Genomic DNA, 20,497 nt, shown 5'->3' on the forward strand with positions numbered 1-20,497 from the left:
TGCATTCAGGGAGCAGCAGGCCTGCTTTCAGGGTCAGGTTGTGCTTCATTAGAACTGGTTTTCACAGTATGTTGTCTGATTGTGTCAAGAAAAAAGGGCTAATGGTTGTCCTAAACAACCCGCCCTGGAAAGCTGTGAGGAATAGTGGTCACTGTAGAGAAGGGGAAATCCCACTGCTTATGTAACAACGAGCTCTCTTATACAAAACTACAAAAGAGCCTGTGAAAGTTCAAACCAGGGCTCCTCTCACCTCCACACAGGAGGCGATTAACTGTTTCAAGTGGGCAGCGATGTGCGGAAGCTGGTTGTAGAAAATTAGAGGAATTTAAGGTCAGAGATATGAAAGGGAGGTTTAATTCTTAAAGCTATTCCACCATCTGAAAAAATACATGTTCAACAAGTGTACTGGTCTTGGATTGTTGTAACCTTCATTTTATTTAATGTAGATAAATATGTTGACAGTTTACTAGTCACAATTAATGCTGACCAGTAAATTATACTGGACTGGCAGCTAACCACATCCCTGACCCTGTCATCTCTATGATCAGCATCCTGTTACAGACGTGGTTTGTGTCCCTTTTTTTAAGGCTGAACACTGCAGTGTCACATTTCATCCTTTTTTCTTTCTGGATATGCTATTTTTCTGGAGCCCTGTATTAACATACGTTTTAAACAGATTCATGTGAAGACCTTAAAAAGCAGAGAGTAAAGTTCCAGAGAAGAAATGTTTTCTTACATGTTATTTGCTTTCCAGTTGAACTTTTCTGTGACAGGAAGACAGCACTGAAGTGACAGTGACATCTGTCATGTCATTACATGTCCTCTGACATTACTGCTAAGTGACACCCCTGCTGTTAGAGAAATGGTTGGTCTACAAAAAACACTTTCTCTCTGAACACCCAGAGGGTACCTCTGATGTGAGAGATTGCTGACATATTTGCACGTAGTGTCCAACATGTACAGAGGCAGGTGTAGCCCTGCCAGCGCAGTTTCATAGATCACAGATGCACCGATTCCTTTTTGTTTTCCATTCTGTGTTTACCCTAAATCTCTTTTCATTTGTGAACTCATACTGAATTAAGTCCGAAGATAGTTCATTCAATGAATGGAAGCTTTGTATTCCTGAAAATCCTAGTAGTGGGTATGCACTGATGTCACTTCTTGTGCGTGGCTTCCCCGTTCAGTACAGGGAATGTGCAGAAATGGATGAAAAACAGGCAAATATCTGCTTAAATTTCTTCATTAGAATAAGACCCTTGAGATGTACCATCTTGTTTTCAAGGGGTCCTGAGATAAACCATACTGACAGCATTAAAGTGAAGGAATAATATCACAAAAAAATTCAGACAGACAAAAACAGAGGGGGACATTTAAAATATATACAGTACACTATATATATGTATTTCAGTCAGGACCACTTTGTTGAGAAACACACGATTTGTGGCTATAATCATTTCTTTATTAGCTGTTATTTATTAGCACTTATGCTGTTATTTATATTTGGCGGTTTTGCTGTTCTGGGCTGCCCTTCCACAAGCCGACATTGAAAGCATTAAGCAGGAACAGCACAGATTCCTGCTTTTTCATAGCTGATAAGAAACATCTAAGGCAGCGAAATCACAGAGCAGGGCAGGCATCAATGACAACAGATTGGCACTGATTACGTCAGAAGAAGCAGAATGGAGGAGGAGCTGGGGTGGAGGAGGGTTGCAAAAGCAGCTTGCAGATGGTAGGTTAAGTGTAATCAGGCATTAACAGTTTAAAAAAAGGCAGCAACCACATGATGGCCGAGGAGGCCGACAATATTAAAGTAAAGCATCTATGGATCCAACAAACATGAATGATCACACATGAGTACAGTGACAGTTTTACTGAAAGCAAGAGCATTCCATGTCAGAGAAAGAATACACAACATCCTTTAACAAACTAAATGAAGAGACTGGTCCAATATGAAGTGGAAAGTTGTTCCACTCTACAGGGACTTTAAACCTGAAGGCTTTTTTAACCAATTGTTTTCTTGACACGAGGGCATTTGAGTATCCTTTAAGTACCAAATAACAGTGTGTTTGATTTTATTTCATTGAGGAGTAGTTTACTGGATACAAGCCAGTCTTGTAGAATGTTAAAGTAGCGTTGTAGTGACTCTTTTATTTGTGATGAATCAGGTTTGGTAGTGTAAAGGACAGTGCCGTCTGCATAAAGTTGAACGTGACAATACCAAAGATTGAAGGCAAATTGTTAACATAAATGGAGAAGAGGACTAAATATTGAGCCCTGAGGCACACCTCACGGCTGTGACAACGCATCAGATTTCTTTCCATGCAATACCACACATTGTTTCCAGTTGTGAAGATATGAACCAAATCATAGTACTGTGTTACACTGTATTATACACTGTGTTAAACATTTTGCAAAAAGCTTATTTCAAAGTTAGTGGTCAACAAATAAACAAATAGTAAGTAGAAGTAAATGAAGGATGTTTAGACTCTGCAGAAATTCATACTGCTTATTGAAGACACAGTGAACGTGGTCATCACTATATTACTAGAAATCAGGATTTTTCTGACATTTATGTACGTAATTTCATGTACATAAAGTAGACCCTAAGGTACACATTAGTCTTGTTCAAACAGTGATGGATGTAACCATGAATTTACATCAAAGTTTTGGGTTACTTTTGAGTTCTAAATTGCATTTTAGTAATCCATTTGCTTCTTTTGACTTTATCTTATGTGTAAAAAGATTGCTCTCTTTGTTAAACCTGCATTCATAATGAGATCAATGTACCCTGTTTCTTTAAGTATTATTTAGCTTGATTTTAACAACCTTTCTCTATTGTTGCCTTCTGTTTATTTTTAATGTTACAAATACATACAGTAGAGCTCTCAACTCAGCTCTTCTCATTTGAAGAACGTGTTTAAATGATGTGTTTAAACTCTTATGAGGTCAGATAATTTAACTTCCTGAAACATGCGTGGAGATAACTTTAGTATTTGGACAAATAGAGGCAAAGTTTTTTTCATTTTTGAGTACTTTATTTGATCTGTGATAAAATAAAGTATGTATGGACTGAACATTTTTTATCCTCTGCCATGAAACCAGCGGTGTTAATCGGACAACAGATTTTTATTTTAAAGCACGAAAACATAATCTGTTGTCCTTTAATGCCTTGTCTGCTTAAATTTAGGGTCTTAATTTTGCTTTAAGGTAAAAACACTTGGAGGGAGGATAGAGTGGGGTTCAGATTGTATTAATTTCTAACTGAATGCATGTAGGATTAAATGCATAGAGTACATGCTGCACAGCACAGCTGATTCTTGCGTTTTATCATCGTAACGTCACTACTTCAAATGTTTCTATAAACATATTACATATAATATCATTTGAGGGGCTGTACTGCCTAGAGTCATCATCAAGGAGTAATGAGTAAAAAGTCTGTCCTTACTGCTTACTCTCCACGTATTTTTGCTACCTACATGCTTTCTGCCACTCAGTGGCTGGAACTGCAGAGGCCAGTGCCCGTGACATTCGTATCCTTTAAACATGTCTGAACTTTGCATTTACATTTTACAGGTTGCCATAAAAAGCATCTTGAATGTGTGTTTGTCATTGTGCTTGATGATTGAAAATCACTATTATTCCCAGTTTTTTAGCATTCTTACTATTTTCTTGTTTTTTTTTTACCTAAGTTTATTTTATTTTTACCTTTATGTATATGTTTTGCATCATTATTAAAAACCTATAGACATTAGATCTCACAGTCACACAAGTATATTTGCAGAGCATTTTTTTCTAAAAAAATAAATGTAAATAATCATCATCTGTGCTCTTGAGAGACATCTACGATCACTTCCCTCAAATGTACCGGTTGAACCAACAGGTATCTGCAGCTTCTTACTGCTAGCATTATCCTGTACTCCTGCATTCAAGGATGGTTGCTGTGATGCGCTACCTCATCAACAATAAGTCTTCAAACATGCAGCTCACCTGCTATAATTATATATTTAGTATTTAGGGAAAGATTTATAAATGTGAGTGATGTTATCTATTCTCTCTATATGAATGTTTTTTGAAGTGAATGTATCTGACGCTATAACAATAATATGACATATTACTGTCTCTGTGTCATATAGTAATACACCTTAGAGAGCTTTACCATGTAAACCTGTCACATTATAAACTAGAAAAGCACTGAGAGAGCGCAGACCTTGCTGTTACGCTCCGACTCGTCTCCTCCACCGGGCGTGCGTCTTTCAAACTCTTAAACTCCAAAACTTTGAATAGAAACACACCAAAAAATGCTGCTGGGATTAAAGTTACTCATGTCCACCATCTCCTGGTGTAAAGTGGTAACAGCGCAGACCTCCGCCATAAGCCCTATCTCCCAATAGTAAAGAATCCTTTAGAAAATTCCTGAATCCAGACGGTGATCCGGATCAGTCCCAAAATCTATTCAGTTCTTACTTATGCCATTTCTGAGGTTTCCTGAAAATTTCATGAAAATCTGTCGACAACTTTTTGAGTTATTTTGCTAACAAACTAACAAACAAACTAACAAACCAACAAACCCACCCGATCACATAACCTCCTAGGTGGAGGTAAGAAAATGAAGGTCTAACTCATGTTAAACATTAAATGGATTAAGTAATATATACTTGTTAAATGCAACCCAAATTTTTGCAAAACAGATTTAACAACAGATGGATCTTTTTTACAGATTAGCTAATTTTAAAAGAAGTAAATGAGTCACTGAAATATGGAGAAACAGCTGATCTAAAGCTCTATATGAACAAACTTGTGAATTCAGTTTCACATTCATCACTGATTAACCAGGCTGATGTGTGTCTTCAGGCTCTGCTCTGTTTACTTGAATTCAGGTCCATATAAATGTCAGGAGCCTCAATTTATGGCCACATATCAATGTCAACAGTCCACTATGTCTTTGGTAACAGACTGGATTTCTTTCAAGTCCAAATATCCCTCAACTGAGTGGATATTAGTCTGTTTTTCTCCTGTTTTCACCAGTTCACCATAGAGCAGACAGCTGTGTTTTGCCACTCAGCCCATGAGCAGTCTTGTCTTATGCTGAAAGTGACTCCAGTGCATACCCTCTATACCTGATTACTGATCACACTTTAAAAAAATGTCATGGTTACTACAGCTTTTGTAGTACTTTTGAGAATTTGGGCTGATTTTTGAATAATTTATTTGTTGTACTTACTGCATGTTTGTCTTTATGTGTATCCCTGATCAGTGCCCCCCCACCTCTGTTAGCGTGTTCACTGTGCTCCTCTGCTGTGCTCTCACAGCAGAGGCCGGTCATTTCCATCTCATTGTTATTCACAATTTAAAGCAGCACTTCTCCACCACAACAGATACTTGAGATGACTGCAGGTTTGTTTTGTTTTGTTTCTCCATTACTCATTACCTACGCAAGATACATCAGCAAACCCCAATATGTGTGTGTGTGTGTATTGAGCCAATTATGATAATATTGTTTTCAGTCCTGTGTGTGACCATGAACAGGCAGCGAGAGTGGACAAACAATCCTTAAACATGTTTGGTTCCCTTTCCCTTTTTGTTTGAGGATAATTATTCAAGAGTTAAGGCAAAGCAAACAATGATCAACATGTTCAATACTGTATATTAAACAGCAGGAACTGCATTGAATGTTACTTCCTGAAAACAGACCATCTGAGATCAATACATATATGCAGCTAACAACCAGTTTATATTTTGGCAATGATGGTGGACTTGCAGTCCTACAACATAACATAGTCCTTTATTCAGATGTTTACACTGATGTTGTAAAACTGTTAACCCAGAAGATGTTTTTCATCTATTTTTCTGATTTAGTTTTAGGAGTATTATAGACAGAAAAAAGGGAATTCAAGGCCGCAGTCAGCGATTTATTTTTAGTGTCATATGCCCACAAAAACAACACAACCTATCAGGGTCTTGTTATTGAAGATAGCTAAAAGAATGACACACTTCTGCAATGCCTCCTTGCACTGCACTCTCACTTGAGGAAAACCAGCAATGTATGATGATCCAGCCAATAAGGAGGCTAGCACTCGCAGCCAATCACGGCTCAGGGCAGAGGGAGCGTTCTGTTGGCCGCTGTAGTAGGTGTGCTTGCGCCTCAGCTCAGTGAGAAGTTAATACAGTGGTGGAGTTAGCAGTGGTGTGCAGTCCTATGTAGAATATGTACGTGCTGAGATGAAGTGTTTTTTAACCTAATTAAGTAATTTGGCCATTGATTTCAGTGGAAAAGCTGAGAAAAATGACAGTATACGATTCAGTGGACGTGCACATTCGCGAGGAGGTATGTGAGAAGAGGGGCGGAGCTACGGAGCCCAAACACGGAGAAGAACAGGAAGGGAGGGGGAGTAGAGTTGATTCTACATGGTTCTCACTGAATGTTACATACTTGAGTTTTAAGCTGTTTTCTTGCGATAAAAAGTTGATTTAATTTGGTTTCTCAGTGATTTCAGCCTAACTAAATTTGCACAAGAAGTAAGGAAATCTGAGTTTAGTAGATTATTTCTTTGTTGTATCGGTGCTTCTTGGAACATAACATTCCTTTATATGGTAAGGTTCCAGTGCACATTTAGCCGACACCAGGGATAATAGGCTAGTGGTTTGGCAGTCATGGCAGCTCTCCTGGCAGCCCTATGAGACTAAGGATTAGCTGCGTGCAGTCTGTTTGGAGCTGTCAACCATGTTGTCCATATTGAAAACCTTGACTGCAAAGAACAGTCTACGGTTCTTAAAGGCGTCTTCTTGGACACCAGATGGTACTAGGGCTCACTCCAAATAATGCTGCCACTTGGTTTTGTGGACCACCAGCTTGAAGTTGCCCTATCCAGATCAGTCAAACATGGCATGCCGATCCTTGGAGTGGACTGCTAATGACCACTGTAGCAGGGCCCAATCTCTGCTGCCAATCAGGTGTCAATCAGGCATCTGATTGTCAGCTTCATAAAGCCTCAGAAATTTAAAGTTGTTATTTAATTGTTATAATGTCTGCATGTCAGTCATGCAAACAACATGATAAATGCATAAAGCAGAAATGTCAACATAATACCTCCTTTTTTACTTTTTTTCCAAGCTGCCCTTTAATGAGCTGTCTGTTGGTGTGTAAACCATCCTAGTTTTACTTGCAGCTCCTCTGTGTGTTTGCAGCTCAACTGTTTATGCAATACAACACAAAATGTAAGCTATCATGGGAAACACAACAGTGTAATAATTTTCAGTACATGAGAACAACCCATATGTACACGGCTGCTGGTTCATTAATGCTTCAGTGACATCTGCTTTCAATCAGAGCCGTGTTGATGCTGATGAATCCAAATCATTCATTAATAGAAAGCATGATAACAGGACCCTAATTAGAATGAATTAACATATCCTAATGACACTGAATGAGGAACATCATATTAGCCAGTAGAGAACATTGGGATTTATAATGAAGAGGACCATCGGGGCAGGAGGGAGCAATATGAGCAGAGACTGGGGAGCGTGCCTTAACCAACAGTGGAGCAGAGAAACAGGATTGCTAAACCACAATAAAAACAACCAGCAACAGGAGACCTCAGAGGCGGTGAACTCTCATTATATCCTTTCAAACAGAAACATGCACCGATTTTCTTTTAAAAAGCAGTAAACAGAAAGCAGAGGAGTCAAAGGTCAAAATAAGACAGACCTGTGTTTCTCTGAACTGATACTGAGAATGTTTCAGTCTCTGGCTTTGTTCCAGGTCAAATCAGTTACATCCAAGAGAGCACTGAAACTTTTCACCATGTTTGAGGTCTCACGGAGACAACCCAGGTCTGAGTGTTGGTCGAGGAAAGGCTGGTGAGGTCAGAAGCTTTGTGATTCTTTGAGAAGTCTCTTATTACAGAGCAAAGAAAGACTTCGCAACTTGTTGGAAAAGTTGGGGAAAAACAGGTACATGGCAACCTTTTCTCAGTATAATGCACACTTTTGAAATAGTCATTATTTACAGCATCCTTAATTTCAACCTTGAAAGTCATTGAGGTTTCCCCCATTTGCAATGACACTGAGTTATAAAACACTTAAACCCAAAGGAGCAATATTCAGAAAACAAACACTGAGATGAGATGGAAAAAGCACAAAAATTAAAGTCACTTAACATGTTTACATAAAAGATGGGTGCTGTCATACGGTTGGCTGATTAGATATTTGTGTTAATGAGCAGTTGAACTGGTGTACCTGATAAAATGGTCAGTGGGTGTACGACACAATGGCTGTCTGGTTGTGTTAGGGAATTATCCTTAACTCTGCAAACACTGAGTGCCTGAGTTTATAAAACTAGCTCCCTTAAATGTGTTTGTGCATCAATAGTTACAGGTGCCTTGATTTAAAAACAAAAAAAAGGAAAAAAAAAACTGGATTAGCCACAAACTGACTTTTACAAACAGTTGAATATTTTTTTTTAACTTAAAAAACTGCTAATTAAATAAATGAATTGATCAACTGAATGAGGAATACAATCATGTATGCTGGCATTAATACGGTTTAGTACTGATACATTTCTCCTGAGACGGGGGCCATCTGTTATATTCTGTAATATGACTGATGTAATATTTTAGATTTGCACCTGCTTATTGGTTTTAAATCTTTTGATACTTAAACCTTTAAACAATTGACAGCCTCTATCTGGGGACTAAACTATATCTAGTAAAAACAGTTTTTAAGGAGCTGCAAATGCAATTTATTTATTTGTTTATTTGTAAAGGGAGCATGTACAATAAAAAACATAAAGGTTTGCATTTGATGTAATGTACCAGAGTTAGCTTAAAGCTAATTTACGTCTGCAGTCCCTTGGCAGGTCACAATTAACGTTTAAACTTGCTATAAATCTAAATAGATAATAATACATCCAGATCATCAAAAAGAGGAAATCTTCTGAAACAGAATCAAAAGGATCAACACCATCAATACTATTTTTGCATTAAAGTATTGCTTGCTGAAACACGCTCATGTGAGAAAGTTTAAATATATGGCTGAATACAGCCTGTGAATAAAAGCTGTCTTGGTACCATAGGATTAAATAATTCAGATAAATATCTTAAAGGATGCTAATAGAGCATGGGATTAAACAAAAGAAAAAGGCCTACAAAAATAATGAGAATTGTATGTGGTATTTTGAGCATTTTGTTTGGAGTGACGGGGGGTCGCTTTGTAGTAGTAGGGTGTTGAAAAGTAGCACTGAAATCTGTGTTGGGATTTGGCTCGGTAGGTAGCAGCTGGGGTGGAAAGTAACCGCTTTAATTTACTCAAATTGATTAGTTCTTTGGGTACTTGTACTTTTTTGAATACATTTTGAAAGACTTTTACTACTACTTAAGTTTTAACGAGAGTAACTGTCCTTTTACTTAAGTTGAATACTGTTGTACTTTTTACACCTCTGTTGATGGTTGGCACTGGTGCCACGTTGGTGCCAGACTTTGGTACTCATCCCTAAATAGAATAGGGTATATTTCACATCCATCTGGGCAACACCCCATACACAGTGTTTGGGAAGGGCAGAACCTATCAAAATCAAAAGGGTGATCACAATAATTATTGTCATTTAGAGCAATAAAACACATGACAAAGTAGGCATGTTCCCCAGTGAGGAATAAACTATATAATATGAACTCAGCAGGCAGTCATTATCATTGTTTCACTTTCACTGGAGCAGGCTGTTTCACTGGCAGCCATTGTTTACAGGCTTGAAGTCATTTAACATAACCACACCTGTAGCTACTGCTTTGTTTTCCTCAGATAATGCTGGTTGGTTCAGTCATTCCCTGATGAGTGGGACAAACGTATGTAAGATGGATCTGCCCGATAACAGACCTGGAAACTGATGGCAGAACCATTGGCTTTGCAAGGTCAGGTATCTCCAAACACAGCCATGGAAGCTCACTGCTGTCAGCAGCCTCTATGGAAGAGAGGGGTGGGAAGACAAAGAGCTTATTTGCATTTAAAGAGACACACCAACACTGAACATTCAGAGAAAGGTGTATAGAGCTGGTTTATACAGGGTTAAAAACCTCTGCTGAAGCTTGGTTCATATTATATTTTGAGCAAAGCACAGCACAGATGTTTCATTTGGACTACAGGGGATTGTGTTGTAAGGTAAAGAAGCGGTATGATATGTCAGCTTTAATTATGATGGCTGTGTTCTTTTAAACACAGTTAATGACTGATTAGTGATTATTATTTATTCTGATATGTTGAATTTTGAGGGAAATTTGTGTATATGCTCCTCCTTTTTTAACAAAGTTACCTTAGTCCTGAAACTTAACCTCTCCAAAGTTTTTTGGCCTGTGTTTCACATTTTTCTTGTGTTGCCGCACTTCTCTTCAAAAACATGAATTCGTTCAACCTTGATTACCTGAGTGAATTGAATGATTCTTAAATGCTTAGTGTCAGGGAGCACACACACACATGTATCGACAGTGTCCAAGTATACACACCCTGAAGGGCCTGACAACTGAATGTTATCCAAGGTCAACAACACACACTGGTAATTCCACAGCCAAATATGTATTTTGGACAGCAGAGAGCAATCCACTCACCATGTGTTGGCAGGCTGAAGCTGCTTTCTGAACCTCTTAGTTCATTCCTTTTTCTAGGTAACTGGCCCTGAAATCACAGAAAAAACTTGCGTTACGCAAGAGAAGGTTGATGAATTTTTCAGGGGAATTTAATTCAGGAACTCTTGGGTTTGAATTGTGCAACATTAGACTTTGGTCATTTCTTTGAACTGATCTGAACTCACATTAATTGTCAAAAAGACATTCAGAACCAACATGATGGGAAGTTAAACCACCTTTTGCTGTTTTCTGAAAATAGTGCTAAAAACTTTTGAGTCATGATGTTTTCCATCAGTCACAAACTCTGTGGCTAGAGCCGGTTTTAAACAGCTACATATTCAACCCTGAATGATGCTTTGGCATGGAAGCTTAGGTGGTTTTACCACCAGGCAAAGTCAGGCTGTTATGTGGAGCCTCATGTTTAAAGGAGCCTCAAGTTGTACATCAGATACAGTGCCTATGAAGAGTATTCACCACCTAGGATGTATTACCCTCCGACTGGTTTTAAAAATCAATCGTAGTCAATAGAATTAGGCTTCTTTGACAAGACAAAGGTTACCAAAAAAAAACCTAATGTCAAAGTGAAAATAGATTTCCTAAGAACAATGCCAATTAAACAAAAATGTGTAAGGTGAAATAAGTGACCATGAATATTCACCCCCTTTAAAGTGACAGACCTAATAAAACAGAGGTCCAGCCAGTTGGTGCTAGCAGTCTCACAATTAGTGAAATGGGAATCACCTGAGTCCGGTGGATGTGTCTCAAGTGACTGTAGTATAAAGACACCTGTGTCTGGAGGTCCAGTCACGGATTAATCAGTATTCCTGGCTACCGTTACACCATGATGACAAAAGAATACTCCAAGCAACTCAGAGAAAAGGTTATTGGAGGTACAAGTCAGGGGATGGATAAAAAAATGAAAAAGTCCAAGGCACTGACCACCCCCCTGGAGTTCAGTTAAATCTATCAGCAAGAAATGGAAGGAATATGGCCCATGTGTAAGTCAAGCTTCAGCGGCTGAGATGAGACTCTGCATACAACAACTGTTGCCCTGGTTCTTCTCCAGTCAAAGCTTTATGGGAGAGAGGCAAAGAGAAAGCAACTGTTGCAGAAAATTTGTATCAAATCTTGACTAGAGTTCACCAACAGGCATGTGGGGGACTCCGTGGTGAAGTTTAAGACTGACATTTCCCCTGTAGCATACATTTTCATTTTCATAAGTTAGACCTGGCATAGAGGCGTATGAAACTATAAGGATAATGTTACTTTGAGTCATAATGTTTCTGTAAGAGCTGATTAGCAAATATCATTGGGTATTTGTTTTTTTATATTTCAGATTTGGCTATGTCTCTTAGTTCTCTGGCTTTGTTACCAGAGAAATCCCAAATATTTTGTTTCCTCACAGTGATTGCTCTTATCTAAATAAGAAAGGGCTCCTTATCAAGCTTTGCATGAAGCAACCAACTCACTAAAACCACTTCTGTATTTAGGTCACCACTGTGTGCCTGCTGAAAGGAAAATAATATAAAAGCCATTTATTTTATGTCTTCCAAGGCAAAATGAGATAGAATTTGTCAGATATTTTTTGTAAGTTCTCCAAAGAGAACTATGATGGCAGTCTTTTAAATGACAAACTGTGGAGGTTCATGATGTGCAGATTAAGAGCGCACAAAGCTGAAAACGCAGCAGCTCCACAGATAAAGATTTGAGTTCCGATAAAGTCAGATAAAAATGAATTCATAAAAATACACATCCGTCTCATTCTGGGATCTTTTCACACAGATTGAAAGTAAATGAAATGAGTAAGATTGTGTTTTTATTAAATGTATTACTCATCCTGAGAGCTATTTAAATGGTAACACAGATACATTATTGCCTGCACATTACTCAGGGGCTTACATGTCCTTGATTTGAGTCTAATTGGAAAAATGGAATGAAAAAGGCCCTGCAGGCTCTCAGTATTTAAACAGAAGTAGGTGTAAAGTCAGGTCACTTAGCTGCAAAAGAATCTGGAATGAGAGGCTAGGGACTGATCTCATTCCTGATTCAGAGGTGAACATGGCGTCTAAATACAACGCAGACAAATGTGCAAAACAGTATAACAAAAGAAAAGGTGAGGCATATAAGGCCTACTATCCTGGACGCTGTGGTAACATTAGCGTAAAGAGCATTAAGGTATTTATTTATAATCTCAACTCTAAATGGAAATATAAACTAGCGCAGTATGTCAGTGTCATCCTCTGCACTGAAACTATGACAAACCTTTTTGTTCCTATTGAATGAAAATAAATTCAAACACTGATGACAATACCATACTGTGTCATACAGTGTCTTGCCTTCTTGGGGAAATTTGTCCTGGACTCCACCGTACAGCTACCACATACAGTATCAATAATTAGTATCAATAATTCTAATAAATTACAAAGGATTTTTGTCAGTTTGCAGGGAGCTCCTGAAGCTGATTGCACCATCTGGGCAGAAATAAAGCAGTCTTGCATCTGACGAAGTTACAACCATCTTCTTGACCCAAATTTACACTGAGTCTGATAACAGATGTTGCTTTCTTTCAGTCTTATTTGCTCACAAATAAACATTTAAACTGGAACTCTTATTCTATATTCACTGTACACTTACTATTCATATTCACCCTCCCATGATTGTTGCATATATAATGTTGTATTATATTATGTTATATTATAGTATAGAATATTATATTACTTTATATTTCTCCATTATATTATACTATGCTATACTTTACTATTTTATAATAAATTATATTATTTTTTGAACCTTAACTTGATATTAATATTCATACTACAATACCAACTACACTGTTATCTGTATATCTTGTATTACTTATAATCCTGCTCCACCATAATGCACATGTAATACCATTCTATTTGACCTCTTTTGCACTACCTCACCTTCCTGGCATAACACTTCTCTGTAAGTAATTTGCTGCCAACAAGTGTACCATTTCACTTACACAAACAAGTGTCACTTTGATTACTTTTGCTTGCAACAAATGTGAATTGTATATATGTACTGTCCCTTATTTAATTATTTATTTAGCTTTTATTTAGTTATATTGTTCAATTCTATTGTATTTGTACCACCTGTTGTGCTGCTGCAAAGCCAGAGTTTCCCCTCTAAGGATCAATAAAGTCTTATCTTATCTCATTTGGAAAATTATGAGTGCCTTAGCAACGTACCAGTGCATGTGTATATATAAAAACATGTATGTGTGTATTTTTTGTTCCTAAATCTATTTTGCCATTTTACTTTAACCATTCACATCCTGTTGGACAATAACTGTCTGTTGGTGATGCTATATTTCTAATGAACAAAAAATATATATACATATATGTTATAGGCTGATGTACAGGAATGCTGCTAACACATTTTTGTTTTTAAATACAATGACAGTAAAGTACCTATTCTAACATACTTTTAATTTCTAACTTCTGTCAGTATATAAAAAGAACTAAATGCTTTTAGTATTGCCAAAAAAAAAATAGACTAAAATGAATAAATAATTAAATAAAATTGGAAAGCCTGTGCATTGACTGATAAATTCACAGTTTGGATTGAAGTTTGGATGTCTCCCATCTCCTTCCTACAGGAGTTTATGTGTGTGTTCTGTCTGTGGAGGCAGGCAGGCATGGGAGAGGAGGAGAGAGAGGACAGATGTTCACTTCTTAATCAGTCTCAGATGGTGCTGATCTTTAGGATGGGTCAAATAAAAACAATAAGAAGCGCAAGGAATATTTTGGCATGTGTTTTCATGAAATTTACAAAGCGACTGAGAATGGCTGTGTGATGTCAGAGTGTGATTAGTCTGAAGCATAATTTTTCCCTTTGATTTTTTTAACTCTTAATTTTCATTAAGTTCTTCAATCTGAGATATTACCATTCCGTATTTTAATTGTTTTAATGGATAAACAATTTAATGCTCCTGATTGTAGACAATTCAACCCTAAACAGTGCAAACTTCTCTGGTTCCTCCTTTTTGTTGTTTTTTTTTTTTTTTGTTTTGTTTTTTTTATTGCAGGAGAGAAATGTTTTATTAGAGGAGGATATGACAACCATGCAGGAGTTGAACTGCTGTCATTAACAATGCAAAGAAATGTCAAGCAGCCTGCAGCTTAGCTCCCATTTGGTTTATAAGCAGGCGTGACATGGGGAATGTCTGCAGCGAGCTCTTTTGAAAGGAGGGGTGGAGGAATATTTGACATTTGTACATGGAGAGAAGTGTTATGATCTTCCCAACATTTACGCCTGTGCACTCAGTAACATGGGATCCTATTAGCAAGGCTTCAGTGAGACTCCAGAAGCTAAGGCTGCTTTTTACCCCTTTTTTCCTCTCTCTCTGTTTTTCATGTTGGCTGAATTAATGCTCCAGAGATCAGGTTCTCACATGGAGGAGAGCCACTGGAGCAGATGACACAGAAACAACATTATAGAGATTTGACTTTGAATGAAAATGGTCTCGCACATGTGAAAGTTGATCACTGTGTTTGATGTAATTAACAACGTGTAAAGGTATAAAAAATATTGCACTTAAGGTGTGCCCTCAGACTGGATGTCTTATTTAGTAAGAATTTCCAGAAGATAAAAGGCATTTGAGTTTATTTGTTTCTTCATTCCTTCAATTTAAGGCACTTTCTGTGTTGATGTGCTCCATACATTGGGGATTTGTTAAAATTCCGGCCAACACCGTCGGTATAGATCTGGTCTCATAGCTCCATGAGAGCTCACAGTACTTTTTCCTGTAAGATTTATCCATCACTTACTTTCCAACTCATAAATATAGAGCAGTAATAATTTTGGCAGTTATTTCAAAGTCGGTCTTGATCTTTAAATTAAAACACATTTTAGTTTGAATCATATTTAATTATTTTTTGACCTTTAATTGTAGACTCAAAAACATTTTAGTAGAGTTTTAGTTGATAAAAGCAATTATGTTTTGGTAATTACCTTTAGTCAATTTTTTTTCTCTTCAAAGCAATTTAATCAGCCAAATTTTGAAATTAATACAACTGTAAAACAACCATATTAATGTCCTATAAATACTTAAATTTTAAATTAACTGCAGAAAATACATACATACCTTAAATCAGTGGTTCTTAACCTTACCTTTGAGGCCCCCCGACTTGTATCTAAGAAAACTTGAGCCCCCACAGGACCAACACAAAAAACAAGTAGTGATACTTTGGGGCCAAAATTGACATAAATTTTAACTATTTTTGTGTAAATACAAACAAAGTAGTACTAAATCCTAAATATTTTACTCAACAACTGTTTTATGAATAAGTTATAAGTGTATAAGTAACCTCAGGATGTTGATAGAGCGCCCCCCCCCCACCCAAAAAAATAAAATAAAATAAAAAAGAGACTGTAGAAGGATATTAAAAACATTAAACAGGGATGTATACTGAGCATGAGGTCTGAATAATAAAGGTAATAAAATACAATTGAAAACGGCCAAAAAGGATTAAAAGAGTTAAAAATGGTTTAAAGATTAAAATGGTGAAAGATTAATATAAAGGATACACATTAAAGAACAAGTACAGACGTAAGGTGGGGTGTTTTAAATTCAATTTCTATTGGACTAATATTAAACAAAAATACGTGTCAAAAAGATTCTATTACCATTCAGTGCTTAATTTGTCTAAATGTTTTTTTTTCATTCCCTGAAAAGCAATGAATTTGGAGATAGAAGGTTTCGGCCTGACACCAGCAATATTTTGCTGCAAAAACTAAACCTGACATACACAAAAGAGCTAGATGTAGTCTACCTAACTGCTCATGCTCTCTCTGCCACACTGCTTCACTCAGGAACTTAAACTCACAGACACGTTTTCCACCTGCTCTCTCTCACCTCTGCTTGTGTTTTGACTGATTAATTTCCACACAGTGCAGAAATAATGTGGATTTTGAATGTCCAACAGTCCAGCACAAGCATTTTGGTTTTTTTTAGTCCTCGACAAGAACATTACTTTCGTCAGAGGTCTTATCATAAAAGATCTATTTAGCCTTAGTCTTTTCTTTCATGTGGAAAGAAAAGGTTGTCAAAGAGCATATTTAGTTTTATTTTTAGTCCATGAAATAAACACCTGAATGCAGCAGAGAACGGTTCATACTGTCATAAGTAAAAATGGCTATCGGTACAGTAGCGAAACCTTCAGTCTTTGTCTGAGAAACTCAACACTAAGTGTTCAGGAACTGCTGATGACTCAAGAGGTCATAAAAAAAGCTCCACTATACAATAGTTACATTGAGAAGTCATACAGTCAGACTTTTCACAGTCAGCAGCCCAGAGTTTGACAGCATGTCTCTTAGAAACACAGCTCTCAAGTGTCTGTCAGCCGTTCTCAGGGGGAGAGCTCACCCTAACCCGAACCACTGAAGCATAGACACGGTCCCCCAAAATAAAGAAAAGAAGATCTGTCTTATTTAATATTCTGCACAAAACTTTGTGAACCATTACAATTGACTTGTATTGAAAGAGAGAAGAGATTTATTTTCATGCTTTTGATACAGAGTTTTAATTTTTGAATAAAAATGTCCCATGGCTTGATGTGTGGATCTTTATGTATTATGTCCAACCATTGGTTCAGGTTATTTAAAGCAAATGCAGCTTCTTTTATTTAGCTGTAACACTAGATTCAGTAAAGGCCAGCTCCTCTCTGGACAAATAAAGTGTGTCAATGAGAAACGAATGCGTCTGGGAAAAATGCTGGGTGCAAGATAATTCTGTATACTAGAGTCTGTGTCTAAAAACTTCTGAATATTTTGTTACAGTATGCAATCAGAACCTTTACATTAATCATTCATAGTCCTTGTGGCCCATTATTTTTCTGCTTTTGAATTATTAATGCTTTGGACCGACTTTGTGCACATAATCAAGTGCCTGTTGTTGGCTGCTATACATTGTCTGTGCAGACAGAGCCATAAAAAGAAACAATAATGTACCTTAACACCACTCAGATGAGTTTGTACCTTGCTCTTTTGTCCAATAAAGACATGAGAATCTGTAAAAATCTGCATAATTAATCAGCTGTTTGTTGTTTCTCTCCCCTGTTCATTCTTCCAGAGTTTTTCTTGGAGCTGCTGGACAATTCTGAGAAGTCTTTCAACAGTATGTTCACCAAGACGTACGGGAAGCTGTACATGCAGAACTCAGAGGTGTTCCAGGACCTGTTCACTGAGCTGAAGCGCTACTACACAGGCGGCAACGTCAACCTGGAGGAGATGCTCAACGACTTCTGGTCCCGGCTGCTTGAGCGCATGTTTCAGCTGCTCAACTCGCAGTACCACTTCACAGACGACTACCTGGAGTGTGTCAGTAAATACGCGGATCAGCTAAAGCCTTTTGGAGATGTGCCCAGGAAACTGAAGGCCCAGGTCACCAGGGCTTTCATCGCAGCACGGACGTTTGTGCAGGGGCTAATGGTGGGGCGGGAGGTCGCCAACAGGGTCGCCAAGGTGAGCTTCATTTTCCTCTTGTAGCTGGTTGGATTTTTGTGGTTTTGTAACATGATCCTGCTGCGCTGTTTTTTTGCTTTGAGACTTGTGTGTGGAGCCTTACACTGTCTAGAAATAGTTTTAGAAGAAGAAATCACTGATTACACTCACAGTACCAATGGTCTGCCTCTCTACATCAGTTTGATTTACATGCACTTTCAACCCTTTATGTGGCAGGGAACCATATATGGTCACTCCGGTTGACTTCCTTCGTGGCTTCCCCACAAACTCTCTGTGCTGCTGTAGAACCAGGATAATTTTTCTCAGACAATCAGTGGAGATCAGTCAATGTCATGGAAAGTGATTTTATACCATCTGACCAATCAGAAATGGCCCAGAGTGTCTCGTACTTCCTGCTCCCTCCAGAACTCAAAAAGTGCAGTTTTACGTCTCCTTTGGTCCCAAACAAATGGACCTAACATCATAACTAGCCATGATGAGTTGACCATGATGAAGCTCACATATTGTAAAGGAAAATGGTGCTAAATGCCATGATAGTTTTTGTTTGCACAGGATTTCTAGGTCATTTAAGGATGTAATATATTGTCTTTATTAAGGTTTAGGTTACTTTATTTTTTCCTGTAGGTAGATTTTAGTGAGATTACAACATCCATTATGACACACAGGTCACAAGACAGAAGCAACATCAAACAAAGAGAAAGAATGACGGTTATTTAAAATCCACTAAAACATGACCCTAATCCCACCCAACTCAACGTGCTAAAAACAAGAAGAAGATAGAGATTAAAGTTCTCAGGGTTCCGTCAATGATGACATAAAAAGAGAGCAAGGTACCATCCAATAAAATCAACTCAAGATTAAACAAATAAGTAGATCTTAATTGGACCAGGGTAAAGCCAAGTTTAAGATTCAAATGAAGGAATAAATACATAAATGAGCAAATAGATACGTTTGTGCAAAATATGGCTACAACTTGTTCAGCTCAGCAGTAGCAGCAGGCACAATGCTGTTTTTGCACCACTTTGTCCTGCACCATAGGACTAAAAACCTCTATCTAGAGGAGAGAAGCTGAAATTAGTTAGCTGAGTTAGCTATCCGCTGTAACTGTCTGGTATACAGAGATACTGGATAGAGCGGTGGCTCACTTGTCAGCCATTTCGACCATTTTACTGCCTGGTTCAAAGATTTGTTTTCTATTCAAGAAGTGAAGACATATTACCAACTTATCTAGCAAGCTATACTAAGGGTATTTCCTGGACAAATAACTAATTATAATGTAGGATAACAGTACTGTAGTGTGGTTAGATGTGGTAAATTATCCAGTGATAAAATTGTATTAAATAATTGAAATGTTCAAGGTATAAATAGTAAAATAGGTGTGATTTTTGGTCAGTTTTATAATTTTATAACAGTTGCATTTTATGTATCTGTTTTATAACTTTTTTTAACTGTAAGTCTTATTTCTGCTTAAATTATTTCAGACATTAAATATTTGTGATGTTTCTTAAATTTTCTGGTGGAATTATAAAGAAGAATAAGTGGTATAAAGAGTTATACCACTGGCATCAGGCCAAAACATTGTATCTCCATTTTTCTTTTTTTGTCCAGTGCTATTAGTCAGCCTTTACATTTGTCAATGGGTTTTAATCATTTGTAAGGCAATAAAAAGTGCCCAAAAGATGCTGACTCTGACCATTCAGTATTAAATTAATTTAAAAATACAGCTTTTTTTTCTCATTCCCTGTAAAGTGATAATTTTGGAGATGTAAGGTTTTGGCCTAAAGCCAGCAAAATTTGATTTTAGTCAGTTTTACAACAGTATAACAGTTTTAGTAAACTTAAATGGCATAAATTAGTTCTCAATTTTTATTTTGGGCCTAATCACAGCTGAATAATTATCCAATATTTGTGATTATTGCAAGTATCCTGTTGGATACTTATACAGTATTCTGTCTAAAGGCATCCTCATCAAGTCCTGTAAAATTTATATTTTGTATTTAAATAACTTTTTTCATATGCAATACTCATCAGACTATACCTGTTTATTTCCCATTATTAATATTTTGATATGCATACACTTCATTACACCAATACAATGAAATATAGATGTATTTAAGTGGCAGCAGTAAAAAAGTATTGAGATGTCCACCAATAATATTCTTGGACTTAGATTGTGATTTTCCAGGTATTTCATTGAGTGCCCTATAAAGGATTGAAACTTTCAGGCCTTATAGAAAACTTTTCCTTTGACTTTAAATCCTGCCTTTGAAAGAGTTTAAAAATGTAAAGATCAGTAATCAAAAGTAAGTGCTTGACTCCGTATGAGGATCTTTTTCTGGTTTCACTTGAGCTCCCAGTGTGAAGCTCATATTCATGAGACTGCTGGAGTACTTAGTACA

At 37.2% G+C, this 20,497-nt stretch overlaps 1 protein-coding gene across 1 annotated transcript in view; it reads left to right on the plus strand.

Moving 5' to 3' along the window:
* gpc6a (glypican 6a) overlaps positions 1–20,497 on the plus strand; it is a 274,767-nt gene that overhangs the window by 119,794 nt on the left and 134,476 nt on the right. The window contains exon 3 of the mRNA XM_041791791.1: positions 17,707–18,098. Coding sequence (XP_041647725.1) covers positions 17,707–18,098 — 392 coding nt within the window. The remainder of the gene's footprint in view (positions 1–17,706; positions 18,099–20,497) is intronic.

Source organism: Cheilinus undulatus, linkage group 1 (assembly GCF_018320785.1).
Source record: "Cheilinus undulatus linkage group 1, ASM1832078v1, whole genome shotgun sequence".
Taxonomy (NCBI): domain Eukaryota; kingdom Metazoa; phylum Chordata; class Actinopteri; order Labriformes; family Labridae; genus Cheilinus; species Cheilinus undulatus.